The 13310-nt window shown below is 42.0% G+C and overlaps 1 protein-coding gene across 1 annotated transcript in view; it reads left to right on the top strand.

The window, feature by feature from the left end:
* The first annotated feature begins 6672 nt into the window (after positions 1 to 6672).
* Positions 6673 to 13310, top strand: part of TRPM6 (transient receptor potential cation channel subfamily M member 6) — a 161530-nt gene continuing 154892 nt past the window's right edge. The window contains exon 1 of the mRNA XM_017543237.2: positions 6673 to 6789. Coding sequence (XP_017398726.1) covers positions 6772 to 6789 — 18 coding nt within the window. The 5' untranslated portion in view covers positions 6673 to 6771. The remainder of the gene's footprint in view (positions 6790 to 13310) is intronic.

Genomic DNA, 13310 nt, shown 5'->3' with positions numbered 1-13310 from the left:
TCTGTGTACTTTCTATTGCCAGTGAGTTTTGTACCTTCAGATGATGTCTTATTGCACATTAACGTCCTTTTCTTTCTGACTGAAGTACTCCTTTTAGCATTTCTTGTTGGACATGTCTGATGTTGACAAAATTCCTCTGCTATTGTTTGGGAATGTCTTCATTTCTCCTTTATGCCTGAAGGATATTTTTGCTAGACATACTATTGTAGGGTAAAAGATTTTTTCCTACAGCACTTTAAATATGTCATGACTCTCTTTCCTGATCCTAAGATTTTCACTAAAAAGTCTACTGCCAGATGTATTGGAGCTCCAGAGTATGTTATTTCTTTTCTCTGGCTGTTTTTAGGATCCTTTCTTTATCTTTCACCTTTGGGAGTTTGCTTATTAAATGCCTTGTGGTAGTCTTCTTTGGGTTAAATCTGCTTGGTATTCTATAACCCTCCTGTACTTGGATATTGATGTCTTTCTCTAGGTTTAGAAAGTTCCCTGATATTATTTCTTTGAATAAACTTTTTACTCCCATCTCTTTCTCTAACTTCTCTTCAAGTCAAATAACTCTTAGATTTACCCTTTTGAGGCTATTTTCTAGATCTTGTAGGCATGCTTCATTGTTTTTTATTCTTACTTCTTTTGTATTCTTCAACTGTGTATTTTCAAATTGTCTTCAAGCTTACTAATTCTTCTGCTTAATCAATTCTACTATCAAGTGACCCTCAAGCATCCTTCAGTATGTCAATTGCATTTTTCAACTTCACAATTTCTATTTCATTTTTGTTTTTGAGACAAGGTCTCATGTTGTCATTCAGGCTGGAGTGCGGTGGTGTGATCACAGCTCACTGCAGGCTTGACTTCCCAGGCTCAGGTGCTCTTCTACCTCAGCCTCCTGGGTCGCTGGGACTACAGGCACACACCACTATGCCTGGCTAATTTCTTGTATTTCTTGTAAAGACAGTGTTTCGTTATGTTGCCCAGGCTAGTCCCAAACTCCTGAGTTCAAGCAATCTGCCCATTTTGGCCTCTTAAAGCACTGGGATTATAGGCATGAGCCAGTGAACTCAGTGATTTTTTAAAAATTATTTCAATCTCTTTGTTAAGTTTATCTGACAGAATTCTAAATTACTTCTCTGTGTTATCCTGAATATCTTTGAGTTTCTCAAAATAGTTATTTTGATTTCTCTGTCTGAAAGGTCACATAGCTCTGTTTTTCCAGGATTGGTCGCTGGTACCTTATATAGTTAATTTGGTGAGATCATGTTTTCCTGGATGGTCTTGATGCTTGTGGATGATATTTGTCAGTGTCTGGGCATTGAAGAGTTAGGTATATGTTGCAGTCTTCACAGTCTGGGCCTGGTTGTATTTGTCCTTCTTGGGATGGCTTTCCAGGTATTCAAAAGGATTTGGGTGTTATAATCTAAGCTGTATTTGCATTAGGGGGCACCTCGAGCCTGGTAATGCTGTGGTTCTTGCAGACTCCTAGCAATACTGCCTTGGTGATCTTACATAGATCTGGAAGAATTCTCTGGATTACCAAACAGAGACTCCTGTTACCTTCCCTTATTTTCTCCCAAGCAAATGGAGTCTCTCTATCTCTGTGCTGAGCTTCCAGGAGCTGGGATGGGGTGATGCAAGCACCCTTGTGGCCACCACCACTGGGACTGCTCTGGGTCAGACCTGAAGCCAGCACAGCACTGGGTCTTGCCCAAGGCCTACTGTAATCACTACCTGGCTACTGCTTATATTTGCTTATGGTCCTAGGGCTGTACAATCAGCAGGTGATGAAGCCAGCCAGGCTTGTGTCCTTCCCTTCAGGATGGTGAATTCCCCCAGGACCTGGGTGGGTCCAGAGATGCTGTTTGCCAGCTAGAGACTGGAGTCAAAAACCTTAGAAGTTCACCTGGTGTTCTACTCTACTGTGGCTGAGCTGGCCCTCAAACCATGAGACACAGTCCTTCTCATTCTTCTTTCCCGTTTCCACAGGCAGAGGAGCTTCATCCTGTGGCCACCACAGGCCTATGAGGAGTATTGCCATGCTACTGCTGATGTTCACTTAAGGCCCAAGGTCTCTTAAGTCCCAGCTTGTGGTGAATGCGGCCAGGCCTGGAACTCACCCTTCAGGGCAGTGGGCTCTCCTCTGGTCCAGGGCAGGTCCAGAAATGCTGTCCAAGAGCCAAGGTCAGGAATTAGGGACCCCAAGAGCCTGCCTGGTGCTCTACCCTACTGTGGCTAGCTGGTACCTAAAGTGCAAGACAAAGTCCCCTTTTCTTTTTGCTCTGCTTTTCTCAAGTAGATGGAATCTCTCACTATAGCCACCACAGCTGAGAATGTCCTGGGTCCCACCTGAAGCCAGCACCTCTCAGAGTCTCACCTAAGGCCCATAGCATACTATCTGGGTATCACTGCTGGTTATTCAGGACCCAAGGACTCTTTAGCCAGCCCGTGATGGTTCCTGCCAGGACCGGGCCCCTCCCTTCAAGGCACTGGGCTCCTTTCTGACCCAGGATGTGTCTGAAAATGTCATCTGGGAACTAGGGACTGGAATGGGGGCCTCATAGCTCTGACTGGTGCCCTGTCTCACTGTGGTTGAGCTGGCATCCAAGATGCAAGGCTATGTCCTCTTTACTCTTCCCTTTCCTTTCCTCAAGTGGAAGAAGGTCTCTTTTGGCAGGACCTGTGTTGCCTGGGGCTGGGGGAGCGGTGGCACAAGCACCCCCTTAGCTGTCCTAGCTGTGTCTCAGTAGGTGACACGCCCCCCAAGTCCACTTGGTCTGAGCCCAGCTCAGCATTAGGATTTACAGTTCCCGTGGTCTAAACTGCCTATTTAGAGCCCCAGAGCACTCCAGACTGTGGTCTGGTGAGGCTTGCTGGAATTCGAGTTCTGACTGCTGGGATGGATGACTCCCCTCTGTCTCGAGCTGGTCTAAATGTTCCCTCAGAGGGCAGAAGGGCAGGCATTGGCTGAGTTCAGCCTGTTTTTGTTTTCTGCTGTGACAAGGCAGCACTGAGTTCAATGCAAAGCCTCATAACCGCTGCTTTCTCCTCCCAATCACTCAGATTTCTCCATGCCAAGCGGCTACTGTGGATGGGTGGGGAAAGTGTGGCATCTGCAATTCAATACTGTCTTTCCTCTTATAGACTGGTGGTGGGAGTATAAATCAGTTAACCATTGTGGGAAGCAGAGCGGTGGTTCCTCAAAGAGCTAAAAACAGAACAACCATTAAACCCAGCAATTCCATTACTGGTTATATACCCAAAGAAACGTAAATTGTTGTACCATAAAGACATAAGGACATGTATGTTCACTCCAGCATTATTCACAATAGCGAGAACAAAGAAGCATCCTAAATCTCATCAATGGCAGGTTTGATGAAGAAAATGTGGTACATATATACCATGGAATGCTATGCAGCCATAAAAAAGAACAAGACCATGCATTTTGCAAGAAATAGATGGAGCTGGAGGCCATTTTCCTTATCAAATGCAGGAACAGAAAACCAAATACGGCATGTTCTCACTTATAAGCTCACTGTGAGCTAAATGATGAGAACACATGGACACAAAGAGGGAAGAACAGATACTGGGGCTTCCTTGAGAGTGGAGGGTGGAATGAGGAAGAGGATCAGAAAAAATAACTATTGGGTACTAGGCTTAATACCTGAGTAACGAAACAGTCTGTACGATAAACCCCTATGACATGAGTTTACCTATAAAACAAACCTGCATTGTATCCTTGAACCTAAAATAAAAGTTAAAAACAAAAAGACCATCTTTCCTACCCTCTTCAATGCCTCTTCCAGTGATATGAAGTTAAAACCAGGTACTGTGAGTGCTCACCTGATTTTTGGTTCTTACAAAGGTGCTTTTTTTGTGTGTAGATAGTTGTTGAATTTGGTGTTTATGCAAGGGGGGTGATCGGGGCTTTCTATTCCACCTTCTTGTTCTACCTCTTCCCAGTTTCATTTTTGATTGTTCATCTTCCTCTTATAAACCTGAGCGCCTTGTAGACTGGACAATGTCTTATTCATCTTTGATTTCCTGGTGCTCAGCAGGATGCCTGACAAACAGTCTATGTTCAGGAAATATTTGCTGGTCTGAATCACCACACTAGACTACTAATGAACATTTTAAAATTTAAATTTTACAGCTACTTTGGGCATAGGTGTATCTGTGCCCAGAATAGTTTTATTTATTTATTTTTAGATAAATAAAACAGTCTTTCCCTGTTGCCCAAGCTGGAGTGCAGTGATACCATCATAGCTCACTGCAGCCCCAACCTCCCGGACTTGAGCACTCCTCTCACCTCAGCCATCTAAGTGGCTAGGACCACAAGTGTAAGCCACCAAGCCTGGCTAATTTTTGTATTTTTTGTAGAGATGGATTTTTGCCACATTGCCCAGGCTGATCTCAAAATTATGAGTTCAAGTGATCCTCCTGCCTCGGCCTCCCTAAATGCTGGGGTTACAGGCATGAGCCACCATGCCCAGACCAGAAGAGTTTTATATACAAGTTTGATAGTTGATTAAAGTGTTTGTGAAAGATACAGATTCCTGGGCCCCACCCTTGAAGTCCTGATACAAGAGATCTGGTAGGATGGCTGGAGCCTGGGAATCTGCATTTGTGACAAATGCCTCAGATGCTTCTGATACAGCTTGGGAACCAATGACAGATTGTAAACTAGTACATCCAATGCCTTAAAGCACTTCAAATTGCCCGTGTATTTCAGGCTCAAAATGCCTTGAAGCTTGATCTGAAAAGAATATATGATCATCCTAACATGTGGACTTACCTAAGAGATTAAACTAGAAGATGGTAGTCTTCTTAAGAATCTTGAGTTCCAAATGGCTAGTCTTCTTGGTGAGTCTGCAGATTTCTGAGAACTCCCTGACCCTGGCACTGTAAGAGACCTAACAAAGAAACTATATGGGGGTGGGTGGGGAAGGGAAAAAAAAACTGTACGGAAGACTTAGATCAAGAAGGATTTACTTGCCTTAGAAGAGCTTCAGAACCTGTTATTTGTTTACAAATTAACTGTTTAAAGGAGATGGGTTAAGGAGAGGAAAGGCAATAAAATGTGTTCATAGAAGAACAATAAATGACCATGGCCTATAATCCTAGCACTTAGGGGGGCCCAATCAGGTGGATCGCTTGAGTTCAGAAGTTTGAGACTAGCTTGGGCAACATGGTGAAACCCCATATGTACAAAAATTACAAAAATTAGACAGATGTAGTAGCTTGTACCTGTCTGTAGTCCCACTACTTGGGGGCGCTGCGGCTGCAGGATTGCTTGAGCCCAGCAGGTGGAGGTTGCAGTGAGCCGATACAGTGCTACTGCACTCTAGCTTAGGTGACAGAGCTAGACCCTGTCTCAACAACAGCAACAACAACAAAAAGAAAAACAACAAAATGCTAATACACATATGAGAGATTCCAATTTTCCAATAAACAAAGAAATGCTCATTAAAACCACATTGAGAAATGGGAGAAAAACCCTGTAAACTGTCTGTAAGTGTGAGTTCACTAGGCAAAAATTCATAATTAACTAAATGAGTAGGTGTCCCTAATTTTAAGTTAGTCGTCAGGGATGAATGACGAGCATTGTTAATTACACTTGTAATAATGTGAGCAACATTTTGCCTATGTGCTTTGTGGCACCGCTGCCAACACACTGGGATCCACCCCAAATCACTGACCACAACTTTAATCAAGACTGTCTAGGCTGGGCATGGTGGCTCACGCCTATGATCCTAGCACTCTGGAAGGCCAAGGCAAGAGGATCGCTTGAGTCCAGGAGTTTGAGAACAGCTTGGGCAACACAGTGAGTCCCTGTTCTAGAAAAAACAAATCAGCCAGGCACAGAGGTGTGTGCCTGTAGTCCCAGCTACTCTCCCTCTGGAGCCTGAAGTGGAAGGATCACGAGTCTGGGAGGTCGAAGATGCAAAGTATGTCTGTGATGGCAGTAGCCATCCTATTTGATCCTCATTATACTTCTATTATCGAAGGAAGGTGGGAGTCACCTCCTTTCTTTTTTAGGCAGTTAGGTAACTGAAGCCGAAAGGTATTGTGACAAATCCACTGGGCTGTAAAAGGCAGCGTGTGGAGGTGGAGCCCAGAGTTTCTGCCTCCACAGTTAAAAGCTCAGACAGGGCTTTGGGAGCAGGGCCTGCAAACCAAAAATGAAAGAACAACCTGTCTTGGAGCACTTGCAGGTAAGCTTAGGCTGCTGCGCTGGCGGGAAGCAAGGACCTTAGGCGATTCACTAGATCTGAGCCCCAGCCTTAGCTAGAAGTAGGTGGGGCCAGGGACACTACAGCTAATGAGGATCTAGAATAGCTAAGATTTACGAAATACCAGCTTTCAAGTTCTCTGGTCTCCGCCCAAAGATGATTATCATATCTGAGGTAATGCACGCTGCTAGAGGGCAGGTCCCTCAGCGCCGGTTTCAAGAGCTGAGATGCGGCTGTAGCGGAGTTGGTGTCCGAGTGGAAACCTAGTGAGGGTCGGGGGTTCCGCTTGGGGCGGTGGGAAACGCTCCGGAAGAGGAGGCAGCTCTGTGATTCCGCTCCGAGCCAGCGGGAAAGGAGTTGGGAGGTGGCTTGAGCCGAGAACTGGGAGGGGAGAAGGTGCATTTCTGAGCCGCCAGGGGCGCGGATCACAGACTGGGACCCTGACAAGCCAGGGGTCGCGGCTTTCCGAGACGGCTGGAGAAGTGCCCAGACCGCAGCCCCTCCGCGGCCGTGCGCGTCCGCGTGCGCCGCGTGCTGGAGTCCCGGAGCGATGACAGCGTTGGTTACGGTAAGCGCCCCCTCCGCCGCAGTCCGCTTCCTTCCCCGAAGCGGCGCCGCCGGTACTTGCAGCCTCAAGCCCCAGCGCTGGCTCCTCCGCCGCTGGCTTGGGGCGCAACAGGAAGTTCTGGGGGCTTGGAGAGGAAGGGCGCTTCTGGCCGCTGGGAGACGCTTGGGAGAGTAGCGGAGATCCTGGGCATTCCTTGGTCTCGCCTATTTTGTCTGGACTTTCTCACACTGCGTTTGAAAAATAAACATCATTTATTGAGCACGTTGCATTTCAGGAGTAGTACAGGCTGCTTAGCAAACGTTAGCTCGTTTCAGCCCGCTCTGATCAGAGCACCTGCTCTGGAGCCCGGTGGCCTGAATTAGCATCCCACCCGCATCACCACCTGGGATCTTGGGAGAGTTAACCTCTGTGCTTCGGGTTTCTCATCTGGAAAATGGGATAATACGATTTGCAGTTTCAGGATGAAATGAAATGCTGTATGTCATTTGCACTTAGAATAATGCCTAACGTATTTAACAGGTTGTAAGAATTTGCGATTCTTAATTATTTCATCCTGGCAGTAATCCTATAAAGTCCAAGTATCCTTTCTCTCCTATATCCCCACCGGTTTACAGGTGAGGAAAATGAAGCCAAAGGAGAAAAGTAGATTTGAGATTTTAACTCAGGTCAGTGCTTTAAGACACTGAGAACATGGATATTCTAGTCATACACATGATTGTAATTATTTGTTCTAGGGAGAAATGATCACCTTTAATTGCTAAAGTGGGAAACGAGTTACTCAATTTCTTTCTCCCTGTATACAAATTTTGATGTTTCACTGCTGTCTGCTTTGGGTTCTTACAGGACTGATAAAGCATTAGCTATTTTGGCCAGACTGGAATCTGGCCTTGACTTTAAGAATCTGCCTGTTTCTTATGTTTCCCACCAGGAATGGTAACCATCTGGGGTAGGAGTTAGCATGAGTAGTTTTGTTTTTTTGGGCAAAAACTGGGGACTAGTACCCTTTGATAGTATTAAACTTGTCTTGATAGACAAGGACATGAACAGCATTTGAGATGATTATCCCAGAGGAGAAGGGAAAGAACCGTGCAGTATGTTGCAATTTGCCACAAATTTTGGTTTTATCTTGCCTATTTACAATTCTCTATCATAGTTAATTTTTTGGTTAAGACATCTACTCCAAAACTATCAGGAATTTGGTAAATACTGTGTCTGAAATATAGCTTCACTCTTTTTCCTTTTTTTTTTTTTTTNTTTTCTTTTTTATTTTTTTTTTGAGACAGAGTCTTGTTCTGTTGCCCAGGCTGGAGTACAGTGGCACAATCTCGGCTCACTGCAACCTCCTCCTCCCAGGTACAAGCAATTCTCTGCCTCAGCCTCCCAAGTAACTGGGATTACAGGTGCCTGCTACCATGCTTGGCTGTTTTTTGCATTTTTAGTAGAGACAGGTTTTCACTGTCTTGGCCAGGCTGGTCTTCAACTCCTGACCTCATGATCCAGCTGCCTTGGCCTCCCAAAGTGGTAGGATTACAGGCATGAGCCACCGTGCCCGGCCTTAAATTTCTTACTTTTAATTTAATTTAATTTTTATTTTTGAGACAGGGTCTTGCTGTGTTGCTTAGGCTGGTCTTGAACTCCTGGGCTCAAGCAATCCTCTTTAGCCTCCCAAAGTGCCAAGATTACAGGCCTGAGCCACCGTGCCTGGCCTCACAGTGTTTTAAATCATGAGATTTCAGTATAAACAGCCTAAATAATCTGAGTGACTTTCATTATACTTCTGGTAGAATCATAAGCATGCTGGAACTGAAAGTGACCATCCTGCTTATAGCTCAGTTGTTATTTTGTGGCACATCAGAAGTCTACATGGCAACTGTTTGCTGTAAAATCCATCACTGTTAGGTAAAATATTATGAGGTGAGTCTCAGTAGTGCCTTTTTTTCTTCTTCTTTTTATTTAAGTTTTATGCACTCATTGTTCAGAATCAATTACTTCAATAAAGTTAATTTCTGAAAATAGTAGAACCTTCCACTATTTCTTGCTTTTTAAGAGAAGTAATCATGTTCATCTTATTTAGCTAGTTACTGTTTTATCCATATCTCTAGATATTCCTTGTAATTGCCTCTTCTTGGTTTTTCAGGTTTACTCATCATGCATTGGCTTTCATGCATGAAATGTGTGGATTGAACTCTTTTCTGCTTTCCTGCCACTGCCACTTACATGCATCCTACCTGTTCCTTCTATAGATCCTCTGAATATAGTTATCTCATAATTTTTGGTTAGGTCAATATTTAGTTGTTAGGCTAACATTATTATGCCTCCCTACATGCTATTAAGAGCTGAGTTATATAGCATACAATCATTACTTTCCCTTTCTTGTTTTTTTCTCAGAGTTGTCTCTGTGTTTGCAGAGTTTTCACCAATTTAATTACAAGTTCTTTTCCAGTTGTTTAAATCTTCTCTCAAGAGGTCTAATGCAACAGCTATTTTAATCAGTTTTGTTTCTAACACAGCATTCTTATCTGCTTTGCCAGTTCAGACTGGTTGCTCTTGATGTTTGATGCACAGCTATTACCTTGGGCTCTCTCTTCACCATCGTTTGGGGATTGATTCACTTTGCATCTCTGTTATGCTTGTTCCTGTTTCCTGTATCCCACACCTTAGTCATTTTTGATTTCTTCTATCATTTTGATGGAGCATATTCTCCAGTAGCTTTCTAAGAAAAGGTATATGTAAGGTTAACAGAATTGAATGTATTTTTTCTTTGATTCTTTATCATAGAAAAGAATTGTCCAGATGTTTTTTTCCTTAAAAATTTTTTTCACTAACAATACAAAAATAATTTTTTGTTGTAAATAATTCAAATACTACAAATAGAAATCCAAATATAAAGTTTGCTTTCTACCCCTCAACCACTCCCCCTCTGATCCAGAGGTAATCAAACTGTTGAATTTGGAACATATTATTTAGGTGTGCTTTCACATACAGATGTATTTATTTTGATTTGTGCATGTGCTTTAATTTAAATTAATTTAATAATTTTATTTTATTTTATTGAGATGGAATCTCATTATGTTGCCCATGCTAGTCTTGAACTCCTGAGCTCAGGGGATCCTCCTACCTCAACCTCTTAAGTATCTGGAATTATAGACACATGCCTCCATGCCTGGCTTTGCATGTATTTTTAAATAAATTGAATCATATTGTATATATTCATCTGTAACTTGTTTCACTTAACAGTAATTCCTGGAGATTTTTACATGTCAATACACATTAGTGCTTTCTTGAATAGTGTGTTCAGATGAGCTGGAGCGATTGAGATCATGGGCGTAGCATTTTCTCATCATGACCAGTCACAAATACTGAGTGTTATGTGCCAAGCTCTGCTCTAGAATCTAGAAATATACAGTGAACAAAACTTTTATTTTTGAGATAGAAAGGGATAGTGAGATGCTTCTTGATGAAACTGAGCTCAGTTTCAGCTTTGGTTAACTTGTTTTTTCTTTCCTAGCTTGCAAATATAAAATCACCTCTCATTTTCTCTTGGTATAAAATCATAATCATTAAAAATTGAGCAAGCCGGGCGCGGTGGCTCACTCCTGTAATCCCAGCACTTTGGGAGGCCGAGGTGGGCAGATCACAAGGTCAGGAGTTTGAGACCAGCCTGGACAATATGGTGAAACCCCATCTCTCCTAAAAATACAAAAAAATTAGCCACGTGTGGTGGTGCATGCCTGTAATCTCTGGAGAGGCTGAGGTAGGATAATGTGCAGAAAGCAGAAACTGGACCCCTACCTGTCACCTTACACTAAAATTAACTCCAGATGGATCAAAGATTTAAACATAAAACCGAATACCATAAAAACACTAGAAGAAAACATAGGCAAAACCATCCAGGACATAGGAATAGGTAAGGACTTCATGACTAAAACACCAAAAGCAATGACAATAAAAGCCAAGACAGATAAATGGGATCTAATTCAACTCCAGAGCTTCTGTACAGCAAAAGAAACAGTCATTAGAGTGAACCGGCAACCAACAGAATGGGAAAAAATTTTTGCAATCTACCCACCTGACAAAGGGCTAATATCCAGAATCTACAAAGAACTAAAACAGATATACAAGAAAAAAACAACCCCATTCAAAAGTGGGTGAAGGATATGAACAGACACTTTACAAAAGAAGACATGTATGAGGCCAACAAACATATGAAAAAATGCTCATCATCACTGGTCATTAGAGAAATGCAAATCAAAACCACACTGAGATATTATCTCACGCCAGTTAGAATGGCAATCATTAAAAAATCTGGAGACAACAGATGCTGGAGAGGTTGTGGAGAAATAGGAACACTCTTACACAGTTGGTGGGAGTGTAAGTTAGTTCAACCATTGTGGAAGATAGTGTGGCGATTTCTCAAGGATCTAGAAATAGAAATTCCATTTGACCCAGTAATCCCATTACTGGGTATATACCCAAAGAACTATAAATCATTCTACTATAAAGACACATGTACACATATGTTCATTGCAGCCCTGGGTACAATAGCAAAGATGTGGAACCAACCCAAATGCCCATCAATGATAGACTGGACAAAGAAAATGTGGTACATATACACCATGGAATACTATGCAGCCATTAAAAATGATGAGTTTGTGTCCTTTGTAGGGACTTGGATGAATCTGGAAACCATCATTCTCAGCAAACTGACACAAGAACAGAAAGCCAAACACTGTATGTTCTCACTCACAGGCGGGTGTTGAACAACGAGAACACATGGACTCAGGGAGAGGAGCATCACACACTGGGGACAGTTGGGAGGGTAGGGGAGAGACAGTGGGGGATGGGGAGGTAGGGGAGGGTGGGGAGGGATAACATGGGGAGAAATGCCAGATATAGTATACACCTAAAGTAAAATTAAAAATATATATATTTGCTTTATATATTGGGGTGCCCTTTTGGGTGCATATATGTTTAGAATTGTTATACTTTATTGCCAAATTGATTGCTTTATATAATTATAATTATATAATGATCTTTTTTGTCTCTTTTAACTTTTTTTACTTAAAGTTTGTTTCATCTGATATAAATATGGTTATTTATGCTTGTGTTTGGTTTCTGTTTGCATAGAATATCTTTTTCCATTCCTTTACTTTCAGTCTATATCTGTCTTTGTAGGTGAGATGAATTTCTTACAAGTAGCATATAGTTGGATCTTTTTTTTCTTAATTAGAATTTTTTTTTTTATACAGATGGGGTCTCACATTGTTGACCAGGCTGGTCTTGAACTCCTGGCCTCAAGCGATCCTCCCATTTGGGCCTCCTAAAGTACAAGCCAGCACTCCCAGCCAGGGTCATTGTTTTTTTCCAATCCATTCAGCCAGTCTATATGTTTTAAGTGAAAATTTAAACAGTTTACTTTCATGGCTATTATTGATCTGGGAGCACTTATTCCTGTCATTTTATTAATTAATATCTGGTTGTTCTGTATATCCTTAGTTCCTTTCTTTCTTATTGTTTATCATTGTGCTTTGGCGGTAATCTGTAGTGGTAACATTTGAGCACTTTCTCTTCCTTATTTGTGTGTTTGCCCTATTAATGGGTTTTATACTTTTGTGTATTTTCATGATGGTAGATATTGTCCTTTTGCTTCTATGTGTAGGACCTACTTATGTGCTTGGATTACAAGGCGTGAGCCACCGCGTCCGGCCTGTACAGGACCTACTTAAACATTTCTTATAGAAGTGATCTAGTGGTGATGAATTTCTTCAGCTTTTGCTTTTCTGGGAAAGACTTTACTTCTCATTTATTTATGAAGGATAACATTGCTGGGAATAGTATGTTTGGATGGCAGCACTTTTTTTTCAGAATTTTGAATATGTTATTTCTTTCTCTCCTGGCTTGTAAAGTTTCTGTTGAGATATTTGCTGTCTGTCTGATGGGGGTTCATGTATAAATCACTGGACATTTCTCTTTTGCTGTTTTTAGAATTTAGAATTCTCTGAGTTTGACTATAATGTGCCCTGGAAAAAATCTTTTTGAATTGTATCTTTTGGGCAATCTCTGAGCTTCCTGTTTCTGGTTGTCTAAATATCTTGCTAGACTTGGGAAGTTTTCAGCCATTATTTCATTAAATAGGTTTTCTATTCCTTTTGTTTTCTCTTCACCTTCTAAAGCCCCCAAATTTTGAATATTTGGCTGTTTTATGGTGCCTCATATGTCATGTAGACTTTATTCTTTTAAATTATTTTTTCTTTATTTTTGTCTGTGTCAGGGAAAACACTCATTTCTTTTCTACTTTTACACCACAACAATCAGCACAGAGGACTTCTGTGAAAATATGTGTGTGGGAGTTATGTCTTTAAATGAGGCTGCCTTTCCTAAGATTATAGGAATAAGCCACCACCACACCTGGCTGAGCTTCTTTAATGCCACTAGTTTGAATTCTTTTTCCTGGATTGTGTGAATTTCTTCATTGAAATCTATTGCTGGATATACCTTTTACAGACAATGGTGACTTAGAA

Source organism: Cebus imitator, unplaced genomic scaffold (genome assembly GCF_001604975.1).
Source record: "Cebus imitator isolate Cc_AM_T3 unplaced genomic scaffold, Cebus_imitator-1.0 Scaffold150, whole genome shotgun sequence".
In the NCBI taxonomy this organism is placed as follows: Eukaryota; Metazoa; Chordata; class Mammalia; order Primates; family Cebidae; genus Cebus; species Cebus imitator.
This window is presented reverse-complemented; position numbering and strand designations above follow the sequence as displayed.